The following is a 15,072-nucleotide window of genomic DNA, read 5'->3' as shown; positions in this document are numbered from 1 at the left end:
AGGGAGTGATCAGCAAGACTCGCTCACCCTTTAACAGTCCCATATGGCCAGTGCGAAAGTCTAATGGGGAGTGGAGACTAACAGTGGACTATCGTGGCCTGAACGAAGTTACACCGCCGCTGAGTGCTGCCGTGCCAGACATGCTAGAACTTCAATATGAACTGGAGTCAAAGGCAGCTAAGTGGTATGCCACAATTGATATTGCTAATGCATTTTTCTCCATCCCTTTGGCAGCAGAGTGCAGGCCCCAGTTTGCTTTTACCTGGAGGGGTGTTCAGTACACCTGGAACCGACTGCCCCAGGGGTGGAAGCACAGCCCCACCATTTGCCATGGACTGATCCAGACAGCACTGGAACAGGGTGAAGCTCCAGAACATCTGCAGTACATTGATGACATCATTGTGTGGGGCAACACAGCAGAAGATGTTTTTGAGAAGGGAAAGAAAATAGTCCAAATCCTTCTGAAGGCTGGTTTTGCCATAAAACAGAGTAAGGTCAAGGGACCTGCACAGGAGATCCAGTTTTTAGGAATAAAATGGCAAGATGGACGTCGTCAGATCCCAATGGATGTGATCAACAAAATAACAGCTATGTCCCCACCAACTAGCAAAAAGGAAACACAAGCTTTCTTAGGCGTTGTGGGGTTTTGGAGAATGCATATTCCAAATTACAGCCAGATCGTAAGCCCTCTCTATCAAGTGACCCGGAAGAAGAACGAATTCAAATGGGGCCCTGAGCAACAACAAGCCTTTGAACAAATTAAACGTGAGATAGTTCATGCAGTAGCCCTTGGGCCAGTCCGGGCAGGGCAGGATATTAAAAATGTGCTCTACACTGCAGCCGGGGAGAATGGCCCTACCTGGAGCCTCTGGCAGAAAGCACCAGGGGAGACTCGAGGTCGACCCCTAGGGTTTTGGAGTCGGGGATACAGAGGATCCGAAGCCCGCTATACTCCAACTGAGAAAGAGATACTGGCAGCATATGAAGGGGTTCGAGCTGCTTCAGAAGTGGTTGGTACTGAAGCACAGCTCCTGCTGGCACCCCGACTGCCGGTGCTGGGCTGGATGTTCAAAGGGAGGGTCCCCTCTACACATCATGGAACTGATGCTATGTGGAGTAAGTGGGTTGCATTGATCACACAACGGGCTCGAATAGGAAACCCCAGTCGCCCAGGAATCTTGGAAGTGATCATGGACTGGCCAGAAGGAAAAAACCTTAGAATATCACCAGAGGAGGAGGTGACACGTGCTGAAGAGGCCCCACTGTATAATAAATTGCCAGAAAATGAAAAGCAATATGCCCTGTTCACTGATGGGTCCTGTCGTCTTGTGGGAAAGCATCGGAGGTGGAAAGCTGCTGTATGGAGTCCTATACGACAAGTCGCAGAAACTGCTGAAGGAGAAGGGGAGTCGAGTCAGTTTGCAGAGGTGAAAGCCATCCAGCTGGCTTTAGATATTGCTGAAAGAGAAAAGTGGCCAGTCCTTTATCTCTATACTGACTCATGGATGGTGGCAAATGCCCTGTGGGGGTGGCTGCAGCAATGGAAGCAGAGCAACTGGCAGCGCAGAGGCAAACCAATCTGGGCTGCCGCATTGTGGCAAGATATTGCTGCCCGGGTAGAGAACCTGGTTGTAAAAGTTCGTCATGTAGATGCTCATGTACCTAAGAGTCGGGCCACTGAAGAACATCAAAACAACCAGCAAGTAGATCAGGCTGCTAAGATTGAAGTGGCTCAGGTGGATTTGGACTGGCAACATAAGGGTGAATTATTTATAGCTCGGTGGGCCCATGACGCCTCAGGCCATCAAGGAAGGGATGCAACGTATAAATGGGCTCGTGATCGAGGGGTGGACTTAACTATGGACAGTATTGCACAGGTTATTCATGAGTGTGAAACATGCGCTGCAATCAAGCAAGCCAAGCAGTTCAAGCCCCTTGGGTATAGTGAACGATGGCTGAAATACAAATATGGGGAGGCCTGGCAGATTGATTACATCACGCTCCCACAGACCCGCCAAGGCAAGCGCTATGTGCTCACCATGGCGGAAGCAACCACTGGATGGTTGGAAACATATCCCGTGCCCCATGCCACCGCCCGGAACACCATCCTGGGCCTTGAAAAGCAAGTCCTGTGGCGACATGGCACCCCAGAAAGAATTGAGTCAGACAACGGGACTCATTTCCGAAACAACCTCATAGACACCTGGGCCAAAGAGCACGGCATTGAGTGGGTGTATCACATCCCTTACTATGCACCAGCCTCCGGGAAAATTGAGCGATACAATGGATTGTTAAAGACTACCCTGAGAGCAATGGGTGGTGGGACGTTTAAACATTGGGATACGCATTTAGCAAAAGCCACCTGGTTAGTCAACACCAGGGGATCTGCCAATCGAGCTGGCCCTGCCCAATCAAAACTTTTACGTACTGTAGAAGGAGATAAAGTTCCTGTAGTGCACATGAAAAATATGCTGGGGAAGACAGTCTGGGTTACTTCCCCCTCTGGCAAAGGCAAACCCATTCGTGGGATTGCTTTTGCTCAAGGACCTGGGTGCACTTGGTGGGTGATGCGAAAGGATGGGGAAGCCCAATGTGTACCTCAAGGGAATTTGATTTTGGGTGAAAATAGCCAATGAACTGAATTGTATGATATTAATTGCTTTATAATACTGTATGTTATCTCTTAACTGTATGTTATCTCTTAACTGCATGTTAATATAATAATATAGTAGGTTAATATTAAGTATATAATACTGTATATTATGATTGCTATATGCCACATCAATGGTATTGCAGTAAGAATTGCCCAGCTTAATGAAAATGAACTTTGATGAAACCATGTTGGAATGAGAACTGACTTCAGCATGCAACAGTCCAACACTGCACACCGCCTCTCCTGCTCTGAAAGACTGTGCTGACAGATGGAACCCAAAGTCATGGGCTAAATGAACTCAATGGACATTTTAGAGGGATGGCCCATAGACGAAGGGAATGATATCTGTGTGTATATCAAGATAGGGAAAGCGGTGGTGATTAATTGGAACATATTGGAAAGGGGAGGGCCTGTGCATGACGTAGATGGTATAGAATAAGGGGTGGATACTGTCCTGGTTTCGGCTGGGATAGAGTTAATTTTCTTCCTAGCAGCAGGCATAGTGCTGTGTTTTGGATTTAGTAGGAGAAGAATGTTGATAACAGGCTGATGTTTTTAGTTGTTGCTGAGTACTGCTTATGCTAGTCAAGGACTTTTTCAGCTTCCCATGCTCTGCCAGGCGCACAAGAAACTGGGAGGGGGCACAGCCAGAATAGTTGATCCAAACTGACCAAAGGGCTATTCCATACCATATGACGTCATGCTCAGTATATAAACTGGGGGGGTTGGCCGGGGAGCAGCGACCGCTGCTCGGGAACTGTCTGGGTATCGGTCGTCGGGTGGTGAGCAATGGCATTGTGCATCACTTGCTTTGTATATTATTATTACTATTATTATTATATTGTTATTATTATTATTATTTTACTTTATTTCAATTATTAAACTGTTCTTATCTCAACCCAGGAGTGTTTCTCACTCTTACTCCTCCGATTCTCTCCCCCATCCCATCAGGGTAGGGGGAGTGAGCGAGCGGCTGCGTGGTACTGAGTTGCTGGCTGGGACTAAACCACGACAAAGGGGCATCGGTATTAGCAGCTCCTGCAGAACAGCTTTGTAGACCGTCTGGTTTCAAAATGAGGTGTTGTAACAAGACGCTCTTTGAGCATCTGATACAACAGTAGATGCCGGTTCAGTAGCTTTGGTTCCTATCATCACCAGACACTAGAGCCATTTGTTTTGCTTGTTTCTTACTTGTGATTTTAGTATATCCATCAGGTCCCTTAGTTGGTCTTTCTTTGTATGTGGTAGCACCTGTACAAAAGTAAAATAACAAAATGAGATGTTTTGTTCTGTTAACAGGAGATTGAATTATGTTTTATTCTAGTAGGAAAAGAATCGCTCCCTGAACTCCGAAAACAGTTGTTTAGTGCTTGTTCAGTAGGTGTCCAGCAGTAAAGACTATTGTTTTTTGCATGTTAAAGCTCCTGCTCCTCTTCAGAGCGATGATAAAATGCCTTCAACTAAGGCAGTCAGACCAAGCATGGGAAATACAGCACACTTAAGAAACACAAAAGCTGCTTATGGGTGTGTTTATATGAAGTATGAGTTCCATACTGTTTGCACTCCTTGGCACATGTACTGAGGTCATTTATGGCACACTTTAATTCAGTCCCCACCCAATGTTGTCTTAATGAGCCAGCTGGGAGGTAGTGAGACTAGCGTGGAAAACTCCTAAGTTGCCAGTGGGACACCAATTGTCTGCTTTGTAGCAGCTCTTTGGAAAGCTAGAAATAAATGCCTTGAAGTGGTGGGATTTACTGAAGCGTGGGGAGGGGGGGACTGTTAATTGTGTTAACAGATGAACAAGTAAAATGCATCTGAATTGTGGAAGAGCTTACAATAAAAGTAGTGACATCCATCCCAGCTGCTTTGCAACTTGGGATAATAGCTCCCAGTTGCATTGATATTTCATTAAAAAAAATATAGTTCTTGTATAAAAGAGGAAACCAGCAAGAATTCTAACAAACAGTTAAGTTTGGGGTGACTTTCTACAAAAAAATAGCTGGATGAGTATTCTTCCGTAGACTAGCAGGATATTTCATAGCAGGAGATTAAGCCTGTAGGACAGTGATAGAAATTCTGATATGTAATATTTTTGTCATTGCTGTTTAGATTAATTCAAGATTTCTATTCTCTCTTTCTTCCCTCACATCTAGCAAAACTGTACAATCTAAAGTGGACTGCATTTTGGTAAGTACAACTCCAGAATGCTTTTTAATATTTAATAAACTGCAAGACCAAAATAGATGGCTCTGGAGACTGACAGCTATTATGAAGCCTTTCCTTAGCAGTGCTTTAAGGTACTACTACTAAATGTGATCAAAATTAGTTCCCATTGTCAGAAAAATACATGCTGTGGGTTTGGTGTTTGTTTTCTGTGGAAGTATTGACCTTGTTGCCAGCAGCAAGTGGCCGTGATTGCCACTTGTAGACCTGTCAGTATAGATACAGCACAGAAAGGTGACTTACTGCTTTTGTAAGCATGATTTTATTAAATGCGAGATTATGTATTGCACAAATCGGAGTATGCAAAAGGCTAATTGTACCTTCAAGTTCGATTGCTCTTTAGGCCTTTAATGACAATGATTATTGCTTTTGTTGTTGTTTCCTTGAAACGGTTAATTTATGGCTGGTACTACATTTTAAGGAAGGAGCTAGACTGAACTGCATATTTGCAGAAAACATGGCAGACTAATATCCTGGTCTCTGAAGATCTTGCAGGTGTCATAATTATCAGATTTTTGGTTTGGTTCTTGCTAACTTCAAAAGCTGCGTACCATCTCGGGTACCTTCCCAGAAATGTGCAACACTACAGGTCCTGTTAGCTCTGCTGCAATACTAAGGACAGAGAGATAGTATCTTTTTTTGAAGAAGGAAAGCCCTTGAAATGCATAAACATCATCTTCCTTTGTGCATTAAAATAACAGGATCTAGACAGTGAGAAGAGATTATTTCTGGGAAGCAAATATCTAACACTAACTCAGAAAGAGGTTTTACTTGTTTGTTTTTAATAGTAAGCAGGTAGTTTCTTTAAATCAGAGACTGAGTTCATTAATCTTAAGACTGGAAGGGACTGCTTATTTTGACTTTCTACCTTCGGCATTTCATCCAGAAGTACCAGCGGGTAAGATAAAAGGATGACATAGACAGCCATCTGGGTACTATGAAATAGAATCTGCTCAGCTGTATGGCTGAGCTAAATAAGAATACTTCTTAGAGTCACATTATCCAAGGCTAATGCAGATGGCACTGAATTCTCTTTCCTTAAAATGTTGTCTTAATTTATTGTGGTAAGAGGTTTAAAGTAAGCTGTATTGTTGTACTGCAGACAAGCTTTGGACCCAGTTGTGCCTATGCTTAAAAATTCTTGGACGTATCCAACTAAAATGGTGATGTAAAACGTAATTTTTGTCCACTTTGTGCCTCATTGACATTCATGGACACAAAGCAGGTGTGTCAAGATCTTAATTTTTTTGTATGTGAGTCTTCAGTGGCAAAAGGGCAAACTGCACTTGTAAAACTCTTTTAACACCAGGCTTTTGTGTGGTGAAAAATTGAAAGTGGGGTAGGTGTTCCTAAGTAGCATCAGAGAGGGAGTGAATAAGTAGGAGGTTAACTGGTCATCTGCTTCTTGGAAATCCATTTAAAAAGAAATGGAGTTACACCAGGACTATTCTTGCGTTAAATTCTGCAGATTTGCAGACTTAGGGTACTGAGGTGTAGGGATTATCAGTTTGTATGAGCCCATTCATTTGTGTAGGTCTCATCCATTGCACAGACAAGCTATTTTTCTGAATAATGCTCTTGGACGCAAAGCAGTCTCCATAGCTTGACTTGGAACAGAGCAGCAGCGTCCTGATGGTCTAATTTTCTGTTCCAGATGCCTCCTTGTCTGTCCTGCTGATGAGTTCAGAGGAGTCCTGTCAACAGTGGAAAGGCCATTCTAGGTTAGCAAAGGTGGCTCTAATGCTGTTCAGGTAGTTTAAAAAATAAAAACCCAAGATCAGAATAGTTCCAGGAAATAAAAATTAAGCTGAATTCTGGCAAAATGGTTTCTGCATTTTTACGTGCTTTTGGAAAGCTGTGAGCTGCAAGACAGAATCTAAAAGTAAACTAAAAAGCCGTGACTGTATAGCTCCAAATAACTTGTTTGGAGCTTCCTTGCAGGCCTGTCTCGTTTTGTCCTGTAGCAGGTAGATGAGCAGGTTGCCTCTTGGGTGAAATGTCTATGGATTTGTCAGAGCGGTCCTGTGATTGGGGTACCAGCTGCCTGCAGAGAGTCTGATTCCAAGCTTATGGGCAGGTCAGAACATTTCCTTTAAGTGCACGTTCTTACACGTTTGGTTCAAAGAGAAACCTTTTCAGGACCTTTGGATCGGTCTCATGAAGCATAAAGGGACGATGTCTGTCCCTTGTCTCCCTTCTTACTGTAAGGAGGAGATCTGGGACTAGCTTTCAGTTATATTGGGAGGTGCTGATGATACCTTAAAGCAGTTAAGCTTGATCAGTTTGCTAGCAATCTTAAAAGAATAGAGACCAGTAGAGAAAAGTAAGACTGTGCTTGTTGCCATTTCTGTTTGGTAGCACCAGTCACGGCTGCAGCGCGCAGTGCTGCGCACAAATGCTCTTCAGCGCATAGACTGCCTAGTTCAACACAGGATAGCAAGAGAGAGAGAAATAGGAAGAAGAAACAGAGGCGATAGCAATAGTCTTTGTTGTGGAGGTAGCTAGCAGCACAGGAGTATAGGAAAACAGCTAGTACAAGGGCACTAGGACTGCAATTACTCAAACGAGAGACCAAAGTTATCTGCCTTTTACTTGTTATACTGCACCGCTTAACGTTCTGACACACTGTCAGTTTCTGGAAGATCATAAGAAAATCATTGTATGCTGTGCAATCCAAAAAAGATAATTAGCAAGAATTGTGGTGTAAACAGCCATTAAAAATTCATTATAACATCTTTTTAACTGTAGCAAACATGTCTAGCAGTAGATTCTCTTATGACTTTGCTTGTTATATTTTTGCCACATACTAAGTGAACTCTTGAACCTGATTTTTAAAAGGGTATGCGCCATATAATCGCTCAGCAAGAAGGTTAAGGTTTCTTTTCTTAGTCCTCTGAGAAGAGGTCAGTGCTGGTGAGAGAGTGCTGGAGCGATGGCCATGAAAACCAAAGTTGCTGCTGGCTGGAGCAGTTACAGCGTGGGCAGCAGCAGTGTATAATGTTGAAGCAATGTGCCTTGGTCCTGCTGCGGAGAAGGTGGTAGCTTGTCACTTGTCTTTTTGGCCCTACAGGAGACAGGCAAAAGCTCTGTGAAGCTTTGGCAGCTGTGCTTGGACACTGTCAGTGCAAAGCTGCCATGTGTTTTTTAGGGCTTGTTTGGAATATTTAGCACCTGAAATATGTTTCTGCTTCTGTTCAGATAAAGCATATAAAATGTATTTATTAGCAGCTTTTTAGAATAATAGGTTCCATTTCAAGTATTAGCTGTTTTCTGTCTTGATTATATTTCCAAAAAAACATCTGACCTTGAGCAACTTATTTAACCTTTGCTGCTTGTTTCTCTATTCACAAAGTGGGGAGATGATTGCTTGACTACTTTGCTATTCTTAGTCTGGTTGTTAAATAATAGATGTTTGTTCTGCTGAAGTATGACAAGTTTTAGAACCAGTCTGCCAGTGGGTGCAAGTTACCTTGCCATTGACATAGCCTTTTTCACTTCAATTAGAATATAGTTATCTATAAATACCCAAAATGCGAAAAGAATATTAAGATCAGTCCATGCTCTCTAAAATAGTAGTCTTGCAAAAAGGTTGCAGCAGTGCTCCTGGCCTTCTGCTCCTCTTCACCAGAACTCGAGGACAGAAATAACCTGTAATTCTGCCTCCATTGTGGAAATAGGAAATAGTTCAAATTTGAATGCCATTTTTCACTGTGGTCATTAGAGAAGTTGTAATTCTTCTAATTGTTCCTTAGTATATTCTTCCTCTATCTTAGTTAAAGTCTGGCCTGACTAAATACTTTCTTCTCTTAAATAACCCAGGGAAAGCACATTCCCTGGAATTTTCCCATGATAATCCCTTTTGAAAACTTTAGGATGAAACTTCACTAATGTTTGTGACCTGACAGTACATCAGCCGTCAGAGAAAGCCAGATAGAGAGAGCCAATCCACCAAGGTCAGGAAACCTTGAATGATATTCTGTGATTCTGGAGACTCACTTTCAAATCTCTAGGTTTTCTGGTTCAAGCAGGAACGTGAATAACTCATGTTTCCTATAACGCAGATTAAGTCCTTAACCACGTTCTGTGTTGAACTGATCTTTGTGTCTCTGTGCTGTGAAAAGTTTCAGTGTCTAGTTAGTGTCTCTCAGAATGGAACCAGATGTCAAAACCTCCTATTTTCTTTTTTTTTTTTTAAAAAAAAAAACAAACCCACAACGTTTGGCCATCCTGGTTTATTTCACAGCTGTTTATTTGGTCATTCAAAATGCCTGTTAGAATGAAAAAGAAAGTTGCTTCTGTTCCAAAGAGATCCTTGATCTGTGTCTGTCTTAAGCAGCAGAAGGACAGATTCATTTGGAGCAGATTTATGTGGCCACTGATACCACAAATATAAATGGATCTCTGGTTTAATTTGTTTGGTACATATTTTGTGCATTTCTTTATTTGGTAACTGTCAAAACACAAAGCAGCAGAAATCTCTGATATTTTTATGTTACTGAAAGTCTTTGCTTAGCTGTGACTTGAGGTTTCTAATTCTTTGTCCTTAGTTTTTCTGTCTCAGAATGTAAGATCACTCAGATATTTTGAGTACTTGATATATTTTTTGGCTAAATTGAAGTCAAGTTGTGAAAATAAGCATGAACACTGCTTGCTCCCCATCTTCACCGAATCTTCCTTTATTTAATGTGGTTCCAGTTGCAGGAGATAAATACAACGTGTGAAAACCAAGAGTAACAGAGGTGATGCTTTGTGATGGCTTTACACCTCAGTCCTGCGAGCAGTTTAGCATGCTTATGCATTTTTCTAATGCAGTTTCAAGAAATACAGTTTATAAATAGCCTTTGGAGAATTAGTCTTTGTTTAATTTGATAGAACCAGTCAATCAAGGTCAGGAAACTTCAAGCAAAAAGAAAAAGTTTTTTACTTAGATCCTTTTAAGTAGCGGAAGAGGATTCCCCAGACATTTTACATTCTGTATGGGTTTTAAAACTACCGTAGCAGAAGCTTTAACGGGCTATGCAAAGGGGAATTTGTCCAAGATGATGCCAGCATCGCATCTTCCTTTCAATGCTGTGACTCTTTTCCACACTATTGACCTATTTTGGGTGGGGTGGTGGAGAAAATTTATAGTATATTTTGTGTTCTTGTTTCTTTTTATTCATTTCCGCATGCATCCAACGTAGCACAAAGATTCATTCATCCTGAGTTTTTCTTCTTGGTCAGTGGTCAGTAGGCCAGCTGAAATGTTCCTCCACTTTCCCAAATCCTTTTCTCATTGCATTAAGAAATTTGAAAGTTTTGATACTTTGAACAGTGCAGTAACAGAGTTATTACTGAATTCACCAGCCCTTATCACTGAGAACTGGTGGATGTCAGCTGAGGTTGAAGAAGAGATTGTACTTACTGAGGTTGTAAACTTGAGTTTTTAGAGTTTTAGAAATGTTTAGAGAAAGCAGCCTGAACCAAACACAATGTTTAACATTTTTAAACTAAACAAAACATGATGTTTCCTGCATCTGCTTGCACTGACTGTCACACTCCATCCCTTTGCTGCCACTTCTTCAGTTTTAAGATGATTTTCTCTAAATAGATTCAGTCTCATCTAATAAGCTTAGGTTTATCTAATTATCACCCAGGTAGGATTACCTCCATGAACTGCCTGTGACTCCTGGCTGAGCGTTAACTCTCCTGTTTCGAGGAGGTCCTGCAGGCTGCGAGCTGGAGGAGTTGTGCAGAAGGTGCTGCCCGGGGAGGAGTGGGTTTTGAGAGAAAACAGTGAGATAACATCACCCTCCAGCTGCTTCTGCTGAGGATGGGAGAAAGCCATAATCCTCAGCTGCCTCAGTTCTAGGGATGCAGTTTTGCTGATGAGAGAGTCACTAGCTTGCTTGCATCCTTTGGAAAAGGCTCTGCTAACGTAACCCCAGTCAAATTTCTTCTCTACACGTGTTATGGCTGGGTTTTTTGTTGGGTTTGACTCTGTGTACCAGAGCCTCCATGGCTCAGGCAGGGCCCTTCCACACAGCCCCTTCCTTCTGCCAGGACACAGAATTTGCTTCAGCTGCAGCGGGCACTGAGACCGCTTCAGTATTTTTTGATGAAAAGTTTAACGTTTCTTCTAAAAACCTTGCCCTTTATGTTGCGCTCTGGCACATTAGATTTGGAAGTGAGAGGTTGTCTTCCACCTTGGTGTCAGAGTCAGCAGGAGGTTTTTTTGTTTTGTGTTGCCTGGGGTGCTTTTGCCACACGGATTAGCGCTTACCATGCAAGGTGATCTCACCCGAACCGTGTCCTTTGGTGTGCTGCTTTGGCATTTGCCATTTAAAACAAAAAGCAGCTAAGTTCCGTGAAGAAGAGGAGGCGTAATAAACAAGTGCAAATTTTCTTGCAGTTGTTAAATTTCTACCTTTTCATAAATGATTAGTTTTCTGTAAATTTTTTCTTTGAAGAATGTTCATCTTTTCAATAAGGGATTTGTTAAAGGAAAACCCGCCAGTCCAAATGCTGTGACTTATGCAGGAAAGGAAGAACAAGAGAATTTGACAAAATGCACCCATTAAGAAATACCTCTCTGGGTATTTGGTGGTCTGAGCACCACTGCTGTGTAAGCTGCTGTAGAGCCACGCAGAAACCAGTGTCAGCAAATTTCAGGAGTTTGTCAGAGGGGAAAAAAAAAAAAAAAACAACACAATAAATGTTGTGGTTTGCTGCAGCCTATAAAAGCAGCAAATCCAGTGTCTGTTACCTGGCTGCTGCTGGAAGTGTTTCTCTTGGCTCTGAGAGCGTCTGTCGCATGGCTGGTGGCCCAGTGGTGTGGAGAGGTTTTGCGGTGGGTTTAGGCGGCAGGGATTAGTGAGCCCCCGTGCTCTCCCAGCACCCTTCCCCAGATGGTATCTCCTGCTGGTCCTTGCCCAGATCTGGGGTCAGGGAGGGGACCTGTGTGTTGGGGACGAAGCCAGCGAAGGGGAAGCGGGAGCTCACCTCTCTAGTACTGCTGTTAATTTTGTGGCAGCTGAAGTGAGGTGGATCTGGACAGGACTGGGGTGGGTAGGGAGCCCTGGTTTGAAGTGAAGTTTAGGTTTTTAGTTTCCCCACTCTCTGTTTTGCTCATTGCTGAAGTAAACAGCCAGATCTCACTACCTGTCGGTCCCACTTTCTTCTTTTCCTTTTGGAAAAGGTTACATTGGCAGTAAGACGCCCGTAAAGGAAAAGAGAATTAACTGTAATCCAAATTCTGACTTAAAAAGGGATCATGGGAGTCTTTGGCTCTGTACTGATGGTGCGCTACCTCATGCGTTGCTTCTGCAGCATCTTCCAGTAGGAGAACCCATTTGCCCCTTGCTGCATGGCTTTACTCCCACTGCTGCTGAGCAGGCCTGAGCACATTACCACAACTGATTTTCCTAGTATTTCTAAGTCCACGTAGCTGCTGTCAGATGACTAGAAGCTAGTTCGTACATAGCAATCACTGTTTGCATACACCAGGTAAAACTCCCCCATATGTCTTGTCCTCAGCTGGTATCCTCTGGAGGAAGAGTCTGACATCTGAGATTCATGTTAACTTTATGGCTTGTCTTCTTGCCTGTTCAATAACTTGTGATTTCCAAAGGAAACAAAAAAAAAAATACATATGTATATAGATTTTAAAATGTCTTCATTGAAGTCTGTGGTGCTTAACTGTTAATATACAGTGGATCACAGGATCAGGTCTGACATCCTGCATTGTTATAGCTGGTTTTTGATGCTGCATTCTCAGAGGTGCTTCATGTGTACTCTGAGAAGATAAAGTGTTCATGTTACATGTCTGGTTGCAGAAGTGATCTCTTACTGATGTTTTTCCAGATTCTGCTTTTGTTGCATGTGAATTTTGTAATGGTGACGGGTGCTTTCTAGTGTGTGATGGTGTGCAAATAAAATAGAGTATCACGTTTCTAGTCCCAGAGTGCTCACAGTCACATTCTTTCACATAAGTAAATATTGTCTTGTTTAAAATTGTACTATTTAGGAATACACTGTTGGATAACAGTCTTTGGCTGTCAAGCTCAACTCTTATTGTTTGCTTTTTCTCCACCTGCCTCCCCCCACCCCTTTTTTTTCTTTTTTCTTTTTTTTTTTTTAACCAAAACACCTTTGTTATCTAGCAAGAAGTTGAGAAGTTTACAGACCTAGAGAAACTCTACCTCTACCTTCAGCTGCCTTCTGGTCCCAACAATGGAGACAAAAGGTATGTGTGTTGAGTGTGTAAATGTGAGCAGCTAGTACTGAACAGTTACTTTACTTCCTGTGGCACTTATCTGCTGAGGAACCATTCACATGATGTGTTTGGTAGCAGAAGGAGCCTTTATTAGACATTAAGGACTCTTCCTGAAGATTGTGGGGGGTTTTTTTAACTTTTGCATCTTTAGTGCATGACTAGCTTGTAAATATAAACCTCCTAAAATGCAAGAGTCATCAGAGAAAGTGTTTTGCAGCCTAAGTATGATTGTTCCTTTGCTTTTTATGTAGGAAGTGATAATACAGCAACACAAATGTGGTGGGGGGGAAAAGAAGGAACTCCTGGTATTTCTGCCAACATTTGGTTGACTAAAGGAAGGTCTAGAAAAGCAACCTGCAGATCACAGCATCACAAAATTAGTCTGTGTTCCCAGTAGGATGGTTATAGCCAGACAGGTACTTAAGGGAAGCACTCTGAGCATCTGCTGGTGAAGTTGCGTGTTTCCAACGGGCAGCTGGCAAACTGAGTGGGCAAAAGCTTAGAGGTGGTCAGTAAGGAACAATAAATTTCAGAGGGGAAGTCGGTGAACTCTCACCCATCACTGTCTACTCATGGCTGTGTATCAGTCAAGAACTGGAGTGTGGAGTCTCTTTGTTAAATTGTAGATGAAAGAGGGAGATAACTGGTACCCATGCCTCGAGTAGCTAAATGTGTGAGATACTGGCCCTCGTTGTCTCTGGTGTCTCTCCACCTGTGGAGGCAGACAGTTATTAAGTCTTAGGAACTGAGGAGGAGCTATGGAGTGAAGTCTTCATCAGCACTGCTTCTTCTTTCACTAGCGATCAGATCTCCGTGTCGTCCAGTCGTACCCAGCAGATGCATGCCTTCTCATGGATACGGAACACCTTGGAAGAGCACCCTGAGACATCCCTTCCCAAGCAGGAAGTTTATGATGAATACAAGTGAGTGCTCCCAAACTGGATCCATACCTCTGGCTTTAGCGCGTGTAGATACGTACAAGGGCATAGATATGTAGCGTGCATACATGTACAAGGGCATATAGCAGAACAAGGCCATGTATGCTACTGGGCCTGAGAATGTACTAGCTACAGTAAGGCAAACTGTATTCATTATTTCTGCTACTGAAGATAAGACTGTGATGTTTAAATTGTACATTACATATGCTGAAGGAAAGGTACCAGTATTTCTTAACAAGTAGACATCTATATGCGTATTGTTTTTGTTTTGTGGACAGAGTGGCACGGGTGAAAAGCAACAGCTACTATCTTACAGTATGTTTTGGTCGGCTTGTATATATGTACCTATATGACTGCCTTAACAAGGATGAGGAGTTGAATTGTTCCTCCTGGAAATGCAGCTATTTCGCACATAAGATCTAGCCCATCACACCTTTCTTTCCACAATTGACTTGGTAATGTTAGGTTAATGGTTGGACTGGATGATTTTAAAGGTCTTTTCCAACCTAAACGATTCTGTGATTCTATAATAATGCATAAATATTGGTTCTTCCTGCAGTAAACCTGATTTCTACAGAGGCACAATATATCTGAATATGTATGAAACCAGTAACCAAGGCCACTGTGAGGCTGTGTTGTCAAGTCTCAAAGCTACCATGTAATGAGAAAGCGATTAGAAGCAAGGGAGAGGGAGCTGTCTGTCGGAAGTTGGATTTGAATTCATTTACAGAATGTTTCCCACAGGGGAGCGGGGGAATCATCCTCAGCCCAGTTGCTTGAAGATTAATAACAGATTTATGATCTAGTATGAATATTTCCATAATCTGAACGATTACAGTAATTTGCAGTGAGCTAAGTCCCTTCACCTCCTAAGTGCCTACAGGATTCAGCCTTTAGTAATTGTTGTTGCAGGGTTGCCTTCTGCGAATATCTCCTTTTAATTAACTCTTTCTGGTCAAGTCTTTTGCTCTGACTGAGCTGAAACATGATGGCATTCACTT

General features: G+C 42.6%; 1 protein-coding gene across 1 annotated transcript in view; it reads left to right on the top strand.

Annotated features, from left to right (window-relative positions):
* Positions 1 to 15,072, top strand: part of RFX7 (regulatory factor X7) — a 61,146-nt gene that overhangs the window by 25,206 nt on the left and 20,868 nt on the right. The window contains 3 exon segments of the mRNA XM_075714160.1: positions 4,810 to 4,843; positions 13,021 to 13,103; positions 13,934 to 14,056. Coding sequence (XP_075570275.1) covers positions 4,810 to 4,843; positions 13,021 to 13,103; positions 13,934 to 14,056 — 240 coding nt within the window.

The sequence above is a fragment of the Pelecanus crispus genome, chromosome 7 (genome assembly GCF_030463565.1).
Source record: "Pelecanus crispus isolate bPelCri1 chromosome 7, bPelCri1.pri, whole genome shotgun sequence".
In the NCBI taxonomy this organism is placed as follows: Eukaryota; Metazoa; Chordata; class Aves; order Pelecaniformes; family Pelecanidae; genus Pelecanus; species Pelecanus crispus.
Note: the sequence above shows the minus strand (reverse complement) of the source record. Positions and strands in the feature narration are given on the sequence as shown.